The 15,628-nt window shown below is 40.6% G+C and overlaps 1 protein-coding gene across 5 annotated transcripts in view; it reads left to right on the forward strand.

Annotated features, from left to right (window-relative positions):
• PDE5A (phosphodiesterase 5A) overlaps nucleotides 1-15,628 on the forward strand; it is a 505,280-nt gene that overhangs the window by 278,170 nt on the left and 211,482 nt on the right. For all 5 annotated transcript variants that reach the window (XM_073639709.1, XM_073639717.1, XM_073639690.1 and 2 more), the window contains one exon: nucleotides 7,137-7,226. In XM_073639709.1, the coding sequence (XP_073495810.1) occupies nucleotides 7,137-7,226 (90 nt within the window). The remainder of the gene's footprint in view (nucleotides 1-7,136; nucleotides 7,227-15,628) is intronic.

Below are 15,628 nucleotides of genomic sequence, written 5' to 3' on the forward strand. Positions count from 1 at the left end.
AGTGGTACATACCGTTTGATAAATTTGGTGCATCTTGAGACTATTTAGTCTAACTTTATTTTTTGGAGAACAGTGTCACACAATAAGCCACAACCCAATGCTGCTATATCATTCCCCTTTTTAGCAAAGTCACATCCCCTTGTTGGGAAAGGCCCTGAAAGAGGCTAAGACACGAAACAAATATAGTGATAGTTATAAAAGACATTTTTGGTTAGTTTGGTAAATCTTGACCATTGAGCAAACATTCATAGACCAACAAGAAAAAGCAAGCAAACTTCTGTTAATGACTTCTGTGGTTATGGATAAATCTGTTTTTCTCAACAAAGATTAGTTAGTGTGAACCATGCCTTTAGGCAAACAGCTTTCAGAAGACCTTCAAAGATGTATGGAGATGCTTAAAGACCAATGAAGCTGGAAAAGGCTACAAAAGTACTGCTAAAGACCCTGGTGTAGATCAATACACAGATAAAATGTGTATAAATGGAGAAAACTCAGGACTATTGCTACTCTTCTTATGTGTAGGGGTCCCACCCTAAAGACTGCACAAACTGCAAGAACCTCTGTTCATTTGTCCACTACTAGATAAACATTGATCAAGAATGGGGTCCATTAAACAACAGTGGAAAGTGCTGCTATAAAAAAAAAAACATTGTGAACCATTATAAGCATGCCCAAGACCACATACATGTTCCACAATACTTCTTGGAAAATGTTCTTTGAGCAAATAAAACAATGGCACAATTGTACACCAGCATCCTAAAATGAACATTGCAGACTAGCACTGAAAGTTTTTCCCATTTGTGATGTATGGTAGAGGGATCCTCATAGTATAGGGTTTGCAGTCATTGAAGCAACAATGCATACAAAACATAATACAGGATAATGTAAGGTCAGCAGTCCATGACCTCAAGTTGTCAAGGCTTTGGGTGATGCAACAACACAATGACCCAAAGCACACTATGTGGTTGAAGAACTGGTTTTCCTTAAATAGATCAGCTAAATATGGAGTCCTTTTGGCAATGCTCCATGGGAATAAAGTATTTAATTTAGTTTATTTCATTCTGTGCGAAAATAATCTCACAAGTACCACCTTAGAGAGTTAGCAACCCTTAAGTCATTGTCTAGCCTTTTACCAAACCTTGCAACATGACCAGTGATAAATAGCAAGACTGAAAACTCATCTACAGACTGCCTGTTTTGAGAGCTTGCCCATCATCTGTGTACAGCAGAGTCTGGCTGACTGAGTGCTATGACCTTGAGTACTGGTTCTCCGTAAAGAGAGCAACTGAGTATGGAATTTTATTAGTCTCTGTCTTTGGATGAAGGAATGCTCATTAAAGGGTATCATTATTGTCTTCAGGGTAGCTACCTCTCCATAGTGGTACATGTAATATTTGTTTATTTTGTTTTGAAAGAGACAATTTGCATACTTTTTCCCTTTTAGTGTCACCACTAAGACTCCATACTCAGCTGGTTTCTTTAAGGAGAGCCACTACTTCCCATGCTGCCTCAAGGTCATGACACTCAGCCAGCCAGACTGCGCTTTACACTGGTGATGGGCAAACACTCCCAAACAGGCTGCCTGGAGATGAGTTTCTGGCTGGGCATTTTGGCCAAGTTAGAGACCTGACCTTAACTTTATCAAGATGATGTGGCATAACCTGAATAGCTCTGTGCACATAAGGCACGTCAGAAATACAGATGAACTGAAACATATTTTCAGGGAGGAATTATCTGCAATTCTTAATCAAACGTGTGCAAATTTGGTTTGGTGGAGGGGATCTAAATATTATTATTTTCAAGGATACACTTACTTATTTCCTCTGCACTTGGGATGTTTACTCAATGTGGTCTATAAGACATGAATAGCGCGACTGTTTCCGTTGTTAGTGTAGTTAGATGTTTGTCTATAATTATGACTTACATAACAATCAGTCCATATTTACCAGTAGTCAATGAAGAACAATAGGTAATTCTAAAGCGTTCACTTACTTTTTCATGTAACTGTTACCTTTTAATCTTGTTAAGATCCTTAAAGAAGTTTCCACAACTTACCGTAAATAGTAATGATTTATCTTTAGGATTGTTCATCAATATCAGATTGGTGGGGGTCTAACACTAGGCACCTCTGCCAATCAGCTATTTGCATGTTCTGCAGCTGCCAAAATCAATCAGCGCCCGGGACACCATAGCTCTGAAGATTGTGTAGTGGCCGTTCTCGGGTACTATAGCTCAGCTGTTATTTACTTTATTCCTCATTGGCAGCTTTAGCAGAAATTGTGATGAACCTCATTAACTTATAATAAGTTCTTCCTTTGTTCTGTGAAGATTGCATTTTTTTATGGCTACAGATTACCGAAAAAAAAGCAGTGGATGGCTCATGAATGGCAGTATGAATAGCGCCAAATGCACAATTTTTAGGTTTCCTTGCTCTAGAAGACATACCACTAGGTTAAAAGTGGCCGGATTTTAATCTGTCAGCAGGTTTTTTCTACCTCATCTGAGAGCAGCATGATGTAGGCAAAGAGACCCTGAATCCAACAATGTATCACTTAGTTTACAGGGTGCAGCTGTTCTGATACAATCATAATTCTTAGATTTAGCAATACAGCAGAGCTCAGAAAGCTAACCCCGCCCCCACCAGGCTCTGTATATACAATGTTTATAAACAGTGAGCTGCTGACATTAGGAGGGGGCGAAGTTGGGTATCACCTAAGTGTGATCCGATTCTCTCCCATGAGAGAATCGGATCACAGGTGCAGAGAAAATTGAGAACTTAATTTGTCCATCTTCTCCATTGTCTGTTTGCGGTGATCAGACTGCATTCGGATGATATCCGAGTGCAGTCCGATGTTTCACACGCACCCATAGACTTGTATGGGTGCGTGTGATCTGATTCTCAGATGCACTCACAGCATGCTGCAGTTATTTTCTTATGCTGAATCGGCATGAGAAAACAATTACAGATCTGCGCTGTCCCATACTAAAACATTTGGCCGAGTGCTATCAAATAAAATATCAGAAAGCACTCGGCCATGTTATACAGCAAGCCCTTAAAAGAAGAGTAATGTAGCATGCTGTACTTTTAAATCTGACAAAAATAGGTAAATAAATCTTATTGATTCATTATCACTGACTTCTATCAGTATAGAACTGGAGTATAGCAGATTGATCATATTTGTCATGGATCCTGTAAAAGTGGATGCCATGATGATAATATGAACTGAACTTAAAGTTATCAGAATTTTAGGATTTGTCAAAATCTTTTTACAACTAACCAAAGATACCAACTGTGAGGAGCTGCCCACTTACTAAAGACTATAATACTTTTCCAGCAACGGACCACCATTTTTGTCAATATTATTATTGTGTTTTATTAGTGATTTACTTGTTATGTTTTATATAGTTCAGCTAACTTGTCAGTATGTGCACTAGATTCACTGGTAAAATGTCCAGCATTCCACTAATCTGTATCTCAGGATATCTGTATCTCAGGAGTATCTAACCATTGTTCCAACAGCCAATAATCTCATTATGTGTGTGTAGATTGTAGACACAGTGGAGCCGTCACCACATGGGGTCTTACATGCAGTCTCAGATGAAGGCTTCTAGAATATTCTTCATTGTTTTTAGCTAACAGTAAATGCTTAAGGGGGAGGGTGATCACTTCTGACCTGGGAGGGGACTGATCCCAGTGAAAGAAAGGAGAGTCATGTTTTAGGAAGAGTTGGGTGGAAGGATTGAAGGAAGAGGATGGAGACCGTGGACTTGAAAGGATGGGTGGATAAACATGTTACCATTATGGATTATGCTAGTTGCATTTAAACTTTCTTAAAAGAACTGTTGCTACTGGATAGAGGATCTTGGACTGTGGCTACAGACTATACTGGCTGGAGATACGAAATCTGTGGGCCAACAAAAGTTGGAAGACAGTGAGTATGGCCTTATACAAAGCCAGTGGAACTTCTGAACCCAGATTGGGAACTTAAGGCCTGTGAGAACTGTATTTTGGCCATTTACCTGGAATTGCTTCATTACCATGGCTGTGATCAATAAAATATTGTTGCATCGTTAACCTGCCTAGGTGATTACTTACAACCCACAACCTCAGATCTCTACAAGTGGTGGCAGTGGTGGGATCACCTATCTCTGGAGAGCATACCAGGGAAAGTTACCGAGCGGTGACTTGGCTAAAGAGATGACAGAGGATGGACCGATTGAGTTGAGGAGGATGCTGGACGCGCTAGGAGAGTGGGCCACGGAGATGTAGCGGGAGGCAGTGTTAAACAAATTTCTGGGTGTGCATGCAGCACTAACCCCATCTGCCCCATCGCAGATGACAGTGGATAACAGGAGAGAGGGGCCTGCATCTTTAAGGTACCAGGATATACCACAGTTTAATGAGGACACCTCAGATATTGATGAACATCTCCGATTATTTGAGAACCTCTGCCTGCTGCACGAGGTGTCAGTTAGTGACTGGCCCAGATTTTTGAGCGTTGGCCTGACCGGAAAAGCAAGAAAAGCTTTTAATAACTTGTCTTCTGGGGATCAGAGATGTTACTCTACCATTCGCAGTGCATTACTAGAGAGGTATGCCTTAACACCGGAAACCTATCGGAGGAAGTTTCGGGAGACTAACAAGCCTGCTGCACACACGCATCGGGAGTTTGCTAACACACTACGTACGGCATGAACTCGGTGGATAGAAGGACTAAGGGCTCAGGAAGCAGAGCATGTAATGGATATAGTCATGCTGAAACAATTTATGTCAAAGCTCCCAGGTAATTTAAAAGAATGGGTGGCAGATAGAAAACCACTCAGCCTGGATGAGGCTGCAAGATTGGCTGATGATTGGTCTGCTAATCGACCAGGGCAATGTGGAAGTACAGCCCCAGTGAGTCAGGAACAGGATTTTACAGGGAGGCCATCGAGACCCATGGATCGGCCAGATGAGAAACTGCAGGGATTTCGGACTTCACGAAGAGGGGGAGGTTTCCCAAGCCCCCAAGTTCGGTCTGTGTTGGGGCGAGGAGGGCTAAACTGCCATAACTGTGGCCGCATGGGGCATTTTGCTACAGAATGCTGGGAACGTTCTAGCCCACATCACAACCTAGGACGAGGATTGGTGGGGGAGGTATGTGAGGAGCTGCCCACTTACTAAAGACTATGATACTTTTCCAGCAATGGACCACCATTTTTGTCAATATTATTATTGTGTTTATTAGTGATTTACTTGTTATGTTTTATATAGTTCTGCTAACTTGTTAGTATGTGCACTAGATTCACTTGTAAAATGTCCAGCATTCCACTAATTTGTATCTCAGGATATCTGTATTTCAGGAGTATCTAACCATTGTTGCAACAGACAATAATCTCATTATGTGTGTGTAGATTGTAGACACAGTGGAGCCGTCACCACATGGGGTCTTACATGCAGTCTCGGATGAAGGCTTCTAGAATATTCTTCATTGTTTTTAGCTAACAGTAAATGCTTAAGGGGGAGGGTGATCACTTCTGACCTGGGAGGGGACTGAGCCCAGTGAAAGAAAGGAGAGTCATGTTTTAGAAAGAGTTGGGTGGGAGGATTGAAGGAAGAGGATGGAGACCGTGGACTTGGAAGGATGGGTGGATAAACATGTTACCATTATGGATTATGTCGGTTGCATTTAAACTTTCTTAAAAGAACTGTTGCTACTGGATAGAGGATCATGGACTGTGGCTACAGACTATACTGGCTGGAGATACAAAATCTGTGGGCCAACCAAAAGTTGGAAGACAGTGAGTATGGCCTTATACAAAGCCAGTGGAACTTCTGAACCCAGATTGGGAACTTAAGGACTGAGAGAACTGTATTTTGGCCATTTACCTGGAATTGCTTTATTACCATGGCTGTGGTCAATAAAATATTGTTGCATCGTTAACCTGCCTAGGTGATTACTTACAACCCACAACCTCAGATCTCTACACCAACTGTGGGTTATGAATTGCTTACCAATTAACCTGAAACTGATTTTTAACTGGAAATTTGATGAACCGAGTCAAGACTTTCACCTCTCTTATGTCAAAGTTAAATTGATACTGCATAAAAGCACCTGTATCTCTAAACAATGGCTGCCTAGGCATTTGTTAAGTGAATAGCTGTCTTATAGACAAGGGTTTCCAAATGTTTATTGCATGGGCTATTAACAGAGGCCAAGATCCTAATGATGTTATATAATAATTACCTAATAATCCATTCAGCTATCTTTTTTTGTTTTTTGTTTAAAGCTGCAGTATGTGCCTGTTATTTATAGTTGAAGGAGCATTTCATTTCACAAAAAACATTGAGTACACAATCAGCATGGATAGACACATAGGGTGTGATTCATCAAGACTGACATTGTTCACGCTGGTCTTGATGTGGGGCGTGCTGGAGTCAGACGCTCCTGATTCATGAAGAGGTGGACTGTTCATGAATTTGGAGTGTCTGACAAGTGCTGTCCACTTCCGTGCACTTTGCCAGAAATCTCACTCCAGTCCTTCCAGTACTCCAGCACCTCCGTTAGATGAGCTGTGGTGTCACGACCCCACCGCGCCCCTGCTCCACCCATTTTGGTGGAGCTGGGAGAAACTGGCATGAAAAAGCCAAAGTCCCAAAATGTATGCACTACTCCGAATTGCACCTAGATTTTGTGACTTTTCAAAGCTTTAATGCAGAATTCTGGAGTGAGAGCTTTGATGAATTGAGTCCATACTTTACATATTCAAAGAGTAATTGGGAACATAAGTATAATAATGAGATTATGTCATTCATGGTTCATGTTAATGTTCCCCTATTGTGTCTCGTAAAATGTCACACACCATTACGAAAACCTGGAACAAGCATATTACAGTAAGTAGGGTCTGTCTGGCGCTGACCGTATCCGAACTGTTGGAGGTCAAGCACTTGCTTAATTTTCCATTATAAAATGTGCAGATGTAACAACACAAATGTGAACAGGGTCCAGCAGGTTTTTGTCTTATTTTTCTCCATGCACCAGATATGTAATGTCAATATTGACAGTGACATAAAATAGTTCTAGGCAGCAAAAAGGATCAATTTAATATGTTTTTCATATTATAAATATTTCTAATTCATTTTTTGTATGTTTTAGGACTTTGCTGCTTATCTGGCATTTTGTGGGATTGTACTACACAATGCACAACTGTATGAGACATCACTACTTGAGAACAGGCGGAACCAGGTAACACTTTATTTAGATATTTTTATTTAAGGGAGTTTTCTCAGGGAAAAAAAATATTCAACACTCAATAAAGCGGGTGAAAAGAACTGTATATACATTCATTAACCCCCTTCATGACATGGCCATTTTTGGTTTTCCCCTCCCCCTTCTTCCAAGAGCCATAACTTTTTTTATTTTCCAGGAATATAGCCGTATGAGGGTTTGTTTTTTGCAGGACTAGTTGTACTTTTGAATGAAACAATGAAACAATTAATTCTACCACATAGTGTACTGGGAAATGGGAAACAAAAATTTCAAGTGTGTTGAAATTGCAAAAAAAAAAATCAGATATTCCACAATATCTGTTTTTCTTTTTTTTTTATTTACCATTCACTATATGGTAAAACTGACCTGGGAATACAATTTTTCAGGTTAGAACGAGTACGCATATACCAAACATGTATAGTTTTTTTTATTGAAGGGGTGAAAACAAAACAAAAATCAAAAATTTGTAAAAAAAAAAAAGAAAAGTTTTTGTTGACATTTTCCGAGACACGCAACATTTTCATTTTTTGGAATTATGGTCTGCTATGAACACCAGTTAAACGCTGACTTTCACAGGAGGATTGTAATGACAGGCACAGGGGTGTTTTACAACCCATTGGCATCCGCGATCACGTCACGTATGCCGATGGGTTAAAAATGTAAATGCATTACCACTTCATCTGTAGTTGCACTCCTTGCTATTTCTCCTGTGGTTGGAGTAGCCTCTCTTCTCTGTCCCTGCCCATGCGACATTGTGATCTGACAGTGAAGAAGCTGACACTATGTGTTAATTAGAAGTACATTATGTGTAGTAACAGTAACACGAAGCCTACGCGAAACGTGCGTAGGGGCTCCTGTTTCTGACTAACTTGGCACTGCGGCACTTTATGGGTGAGGCCATTGACCCTATATGCCACTGCGCTTTTATGGACACATGGGCACTTTGGCTAGTATTGGGGTTCACCTTTAAGATCTGATTGCATCACGAGTATTATGGAGTACTTGTCCCCCATATAGCAACATTCATTCACGTAGGGACCGTATAATTATTATTTTTTTTTCTATACACTCTGATTACCCCCTATATATGGAAGATGCTATTACTTATTTTCCTAGGTGTCTAGATACCATATGTGCAATTCTTTTCTATGTAAGTGGCAAACTTGTCACACAATTGTGTTTATCATCACTTACTCTTCACCATTACCTTAACAATTAGCTTGTTTTTTAATTGATTAAATAAATGTTATTATGTTTTATATGTATTACTGTTGCATTGACTCATTATTGGGTTGTAACTCCCTGTTGTTTCTTATTGTTGAACAGTAACATTTATAGCAGAGAGAGACAGACAGATAGATAGATAGATAGTTTAAATTTTCCATTCAATTCAGAAAAGTGGTACTTACCATCCATAAAACAATACTTTTATTAAAGGGGTTGTCCAGTACTTTATATTACCCCCCCCCCCCCCCCCATGTATTCCCCCGGGGCTCCTAAGGATTTTTGTAATTACCTTACGTTGCTGATAAAGCCTGTGAGCGGCGCTATCACTGGCCACTCACAGGCAGCACGTGACCCCAGGCTGCAGCTGGCTCTGACATCCGCTGATGTCATGACAAGTGCTGGCAGCAGCCGGGGGTCTTTGTCTTCCGCGTTCCAGGTGGATGCCAGGCTGTGGGCGGGGTTACCCCCCGCGTCACACCCGGCATCCACCGCGTGCTCTGCCTCTCCTCACTCATTGGGAAAGCGCGCGGTGGATGCTGGGTGTGATGCGGGGGTAACCCCGCCCACAACCCAGCAGCCACCACTGGGACCCCAGCGCTGAGTCACGCCTCACTTGTCGCGACGACAGCGCGGTGTCACATGATGCCTGTGAGCGGCCACCGATAGCGCCGCTCACAGGCATCATCAGCAACGTAAGGTAATTACAAAAAGTCTTAGGGGGTAATATAAAGTACTGTACAACTTCTTTAAACCACCATTAAGAATCCTATTGTTGAGGATGTAGCAGGGTACATGTGGAAGATGGCCATTTTATGCATAACAACTTTTCTACGGGTCTCAATTGGGTTTTGAGACCCATAGAAATGTTGTTACACATGGAACAGCCATTTTCCACATGTATCCCACTAGCTCCTCAGCCATATGATTTTTAACAGTGGCTTAATAAAAGTGAGGACTGTAAAGACCATCTTAACAAGTGAGGCGCTGTACGGGTCATCATAATGAGTGGGGGGCCGTGAGGGCCATCATACTGAATGGGGTACTGTGGGTGCCCTCATAATAATATATATATTTTTTTATTTATATAGCACTTTACAATTGAGAGCCCGCCTAATTTACGGGTACGTGTCTCCAGAAGCGCGAGCTGGGCACAACATTCTGGGCACTGCAATGTACGGGCACTACAACGTACTGGGCACTACAACGGCAGTTTGAAATTTTCACTCAGCAACATCCGTTGCTGCTTGTTTCTAGAAAACACCCATGGAGTCAAAATCATCACTACACCTGTAGATAAATTCCAAGAGGGGTGTAATTTACAAAATGGGTTCACTTGAGGGGGGATTCTGCTCTTCTGGCACTTAGGGGCTCTGTATATGGAGTCTGCAAACTATTCTACAATAATTTGTTTTCCAAGAGTCAAATAGAGCTCCTTCCCTCCCGAGTCTCCCCGTGTGGCTAAGCAGTACTGTACAGCCACATATGGAGTATTGCCACGTTCAGCAGAAATTAAGTGACACATTTTGGCACCATTTTGACCCATTTCCTCTTGTAAAAATGTAAAATCTGAGGCTAAAACTATTTTTCTGTGGTAAAAACGTAATTATTTTTCTTCACCACCCAATGGTATAAAATTCTGTGACACACATGTGGTGTCAATATGATCACTGCACCCCTAGATGAATTCATTGAGAGGTGTAGTTTGTAAAATGGGGTCGCTTATGGGGGTTTTTGCTGTTCTGGGACCTCAGGGGCTCTGCCAATGTGACATGGCACCCGCAAGCCATAACTGCAAAATCTGCTCTGTAATATGGCGTTCCTTCCCTTCTTAGCTTTGCACTGTGCCTCAAAAGTTGTTTTCGACCACTTATGGGGTATTGATGTACTCAGGAGAAATTGCATAACAAATTGTACTGTTCGTTTTCTCCTATTATCCCTTTTGAAAATTGCAAACTTGGGGTCAAAGCAACATTATAGTGGAAAAAAAATTTCATTTACTCAGCCCAATGTTATACAAGTTTGTGAATTGCCAGAGGGTAAAACATATTCACTACTCCCCTAGATGAATTCCTTAAGTTTAGTTTACAAAATGGGGTCACTTGTGGGGGTTTCTGCTGTTTTGGCATGTCAGTGGCTCTTCAAATGTGACATGGTGTCCGCAACCTATTCCAGTCAAAATAGCACCCCTTCCCTTCTGAGCCCTGCTGTGCACCCAAACAGTAGTTTTCCACCACATATGGGGTATGTGCGTACTCAGGAGAAAATGCACAACAAATTTTGGGGTCCATTTTTTCTTGCTACCTTTATGAAAATTAAAAAATTTGGGCTAGAAGAACATTTTTGTGGGAAAAATGTGTTTTTTAATTTTCACGGCTCAACATTATAAAATTCTGTGAAGCCCCGGAGGGTTCAAGGTGCTCACCACATATCTATATAAATTCCTTGAGGGGTCTAGTTTCCAAAATGGGGTCACTTGTGGGGAGTTTCCACAGTTTAAGCACATCAGGGGCCCTTGAAACGCGACATGGTGTCTGCTATCGGTTCCAGACAATTTTGCATTCCAAGACTCAAATGGTGCTCCTTCCCTTCCGAACACTGCCATGCGCCCAAACAGTAGTTTTACACCACATATCGGGTATCGGTGTTCAAATTTTATGGTGCATTTTCTCCTGTTACCCTTGTGAAAATGAAAAATTTGGGGTCTAAAGAAACATTTTTGTGGGAAAAAGTAAAACTTCCATTTTTTCCTTCTATATTCCATTCATTCCTGTGAAACACCTGAAGGGTTAATACATTTCTTGAATGTGGTTTTGAGCACTTTGAGGGGTGCAGTTTTTAGAATGGTGTCACTTTTGGGTATTTTCTGTCATATAGACCCCTCAAAGACACATTAACTGTGATGTGTTCCCTAAAAAAAATGGTTTTGTAAATTTTGTTGGAAAAATGAAAAATTGCTGGTCAACTTTTAACCCTTATAACTTCCTAACAAAAAAAATGATGTTTCAAAAATTGTGCTGATGTAAAGTAAACATGTGGGAAATGTTATTTATTAACTATTTTGTGTGACATGTCTCTCTGATTTAAGGGCGTAAAAATTAAAAGTTTGAACATTGCAAAATGTTCATAATTTTCGCCATATTTCTGATTTTTTCACAAATAAATGCAAGTCGTATCGAAGAAATTTTACCACTATCATGAAATACAATATGTCACGAAAAAAACTGTCTCAGAATCAGTGGGATCTGTTGAAGCATTCCAGAGTAACTTATTACCACATAAAGTGACACTGGTCAGAATTGAAAAAGTTGGCCTGGTCACAAAGGCGAAAACAGGCTCTCCAAAAGAAGGGTTAAAAAATATAAAAGTTCAAATAACCCCCCTTTTTCCAATTAAAAATAAAGAAATTAAAAAAATTAAACACATTTCGTATCCTAGAGTCTATAAAATTCTGATGAAAATGTAAAATTAACTCTATCAGGAGACTCTGTAACCAGAAAAAAAAAATCAAAATGCAAGAATTTTCCATCACTACTTCTTCCTAAAAAATTCAATAAAATCTGATAAAACGCTGTAACTAACCCAAGTTGGTATCAATAAAACCATCAGCTCATCACCTCAGAAATGACAAATGTTCTACATGAGAGAGAATCCATGTTGTTTGAGAAGCCTAGAAAGGTTCTTGGATTGTATGCCCCCTATGTTGCTGACATGGCCATCCCACTGCACATTCAGATTATCCATCAAGTGTTGAAGGGCTGATGGGGAAAATAATCTTTATACCCCTAACATTGTTGCCCTAAATTTGAGCAAGTTGATATGAAGGATTGACTTTATACTTTGCCCTCACTGCTTAGCCCTTGGAGAAAGTTTCCCATCCCCTAGGAGATGCATCCAACATCTCTGTTATTTCATGGGCTTCATCTGGATGGGACAGAGTTGAATGGGTTCCAACTATATGACCTCCCTCATTTCCCTTTCCAAGCTAGCTGAGCCACTGCACAGAAGAATCGTCTTTCGTCAACCAGAATTGCATCTGGAGAAAACTTACCAGGATCATCCTAAAGCTTGGTTGTGTAATTACTAGATTCCACACGAGGCTTACCAATTCCCTTAGAAATACCTCATCCTTGACTTTTTATTTATTTTAATTCTGGAAAAGGCAGCTGTCTCCAGAAAGAGCCACAAGAATTTATGGTACGTCTCATTATGAAGTCTGGAAACCACAGGTGTTTGGCTCAATCGAGCCATTTGGTCAGTTATATTGTGAAAAAATGATGTATCCTCCCTCTTGTCCAACTTTAAACGAGTTTGGAAGGCGTCTCACAGTGTCCTCTTTTAAGTTAGACCCTGAAAATGGGAAATAATAGCACTGTTCTTTATTTGCTACCTTCTCAGTGCATCTTTCTAGCAGCCCAAACACACTTTGAGGGTATACCCTCACTAATAGTGACCTTTCTATGAAGCAGGCTTTTCCATTCATTGCCACCAAAAAAATCTGAGTCGGCACCTGTGGCTTTCAGATAGTGCTGTCTTTTCATTTTCCCAGCAGATTTAGAGGCAGCTGCCTATACCCAAAACCGGGTACTTCCTCTGTAATGAAAAAACAGTAGTACAGGGCAAAAGTGTCATATATATTTTATAAAGAATATTGCATCTGGTCCTGTCAATTTATAAAAAAGCAGGAGAGAAGTGGGAGCAGGGCACACAGAAGTTCCACAGTCCCTATGGTGTTTTCTTACAAGCTGTCTGCAACCACAGCAAGCTGATCAGTGGTTGTAGAAGTCACATGACATATTTACTACTATGACGTAAAGCCTGCAGCATGTAAGCAACAACCAGGAGGAACACTGACGCTTCTGCATTGGATCATTGGTCATACAAAGAAGTTTATATACTTGGTCGGTTTATATCTTCTTAATATATTGCAATAATCATACTATATAGCACTGTGTACTTACAATTGCTCATTTTCTCTTCTACCCAGCTAATTCTTCTGTTTTCCATTAGGTCTGTGACATCACGTGATTAAAAACTGACTAGCTGAATCCTTCTCAGCTCTATGTAGCAACAGGAGGTCAATTTTCCCTGCATGAGTCATCAAGTCACTGCAAAAGTCAATGGCGTGGGGGGGGGGGCAAGGGGCAAAGCAGCTGGGTCAGGAGTTGAAGAGGGGAATGATTTCTGCAGGCAAAAGAGACTTCTTGTTTCTACATAGAGCAGAGAAAAGGGAAGAATTAGCTGGGTAGAAATGCAAAATGAGCAATTGTAAGTACACAGTGCTGTATAGTGTGATGATTGCAATATATTAAGAGGATAAAAACTTTGATGGGAGGAGTGCTTCTTTAAGCATCTCTAAGGTTTAGTTCCCACTATGAATTTTTGATGCTGCATATTTTCTCTGTACATAAAATTCAGTGTCTTACAGTTCCAGCAAAGTGGATGGGATTTATAGAAATCTCGTGCCCACTGTGCTTTTTTATTTTACTCAGCGTAAGCTGAGCTGTGGTGCGTGTTTGAAATCCTCAACATGTCAATTTCTCTTGCAGGTACGCTGAGTTTTATGTGCAGATTTCCCTCATAGACTTGCATTACATGTGGAAAATCCACAGCTAAAATCGTATATACGTTTTTAGTGAATTCCGCTGCAGAAATGCTCTAAAAATTCATGTAATACGTACAGGACTGTATCAATAAAGTTGTGTTAAAACCAAATACCAGGCAGTATCAAAAACAAAGCAGCTGGGTGTCACACCGCCTGCCTTTTCATACCCCCTGCGCTTGAACACTTACTATGCAATTGTTTTTTTTTCACTTGAAAAAGCGTTGAAACGCGTTGTGGAAATAAAAAAACGTTCAACTCATCTCGGTCCTAAGGATTTTTTATTACAGCAGTGCAGCCTGATAGCGTGTTTGGTCAACTATCCAGAAGGAGATCGTCCCCCAGCCACGAGCCAGAAGCTGCTGATATCTTGAGATGTTCATAGGCTTTCTGCCTGCACACAACCTGCTCAGCTCAGCACCTTCCTTTTACTTTCCTTTGCTGATAAAAGGGTATAATAGGGGTATAATCCGATGGTCTTGTGTGCTTGATTTTCTACTTTATTTATAACATGACATACCAAAAACAGTAATGTCAAAAACAGGATGAAAAACACATGTAAAAAAGTGCTCAAAAACAGAATAAAAAATGCAAGTTACCTAATTTTACTAATAGGTGCAGAAATGCTGCAGAAAATCTGGAACATGAAAAGCCCACCAAGTACTCATCATTGGAGCATAACCTAAGAATTGAAGAATGTGACTATTTTCTAGAATGGTGGCTATTTACAGGAGATCGCTATAACAAGGCAACCCTCTTTAAGGCTCCCCTCCATAGAGATAACAGGAAAGGCTAGCTATCAAAGTGTTACATTCAATGTATAATAGAACCCTTTAAGTGGTGGCTATGTACAGTTGTTCTAAACAGGTATTTCCATTTTATTATACACTAACTATATCACATAGAATCACCCATTTAGCTGTGTGTTATAAGGATATAACTATTGCACTTTTCAGTACGGTTTCATAATTAGTTAGGCAAAATTATATTTTTGGTATTTCAACTGAATAAAATACACTGCTCAATAAAATAAAGGGAACACTCAAATAACACATCCTAGATCTGAATGAATGAAATATTCTCATTGAATACTTTGTTCTGTACAAAGTTGAATGTGCTGACAACAAAATCACACAAAAAATCATCAATGGAAATCAAATTTATAAACCAATGGAGGCCTGAAATTGGAGTCACCCCCAAAATTAAAGTGGAAAAACACACTACAGGCTGATCCAACTTTGATGTAATGTCCTTCAAACAAGTCAAAATGAGGCTCAGTATTGTGTGTGGCCTCCATGTGCCTGTATGACCTCCTTACAATGCCTGGGTATGCTCTTGATGAGGTTGCGGATGGTCTCCTCTGGGATCTCCTCCCAGACCTGGACTAAAGCATCCGTCAACTCCTGGACAGTCTGTGGTGCAACGTGACGTTGGTGGATGGAGCGAGACATGATGTCCCAGATGTGCTCATTCGGATTCAGGTCTGGGGAACGGGCGGGCCAGTCCATAACTTCAATGCCTTCGTCTTGCAGGAACTGCTGACACACTCCAG

Source organism: Phyllobates terribilis, unplaced genomic scaffold, assembly GCF_046119375.1.
Source record: "Phyllobates terribilis strain yellow unplaced genomic scaffold, ASM4611937v1 Scaffold_1__5_contigs__length_1240528914, whole genome shotgun sequence".
NCBI lineage: Eukaryota > Metazoa > Chordata > Amphibia > Anura > Dendrobatidae > Phyllobates > Phyllobates terribilis.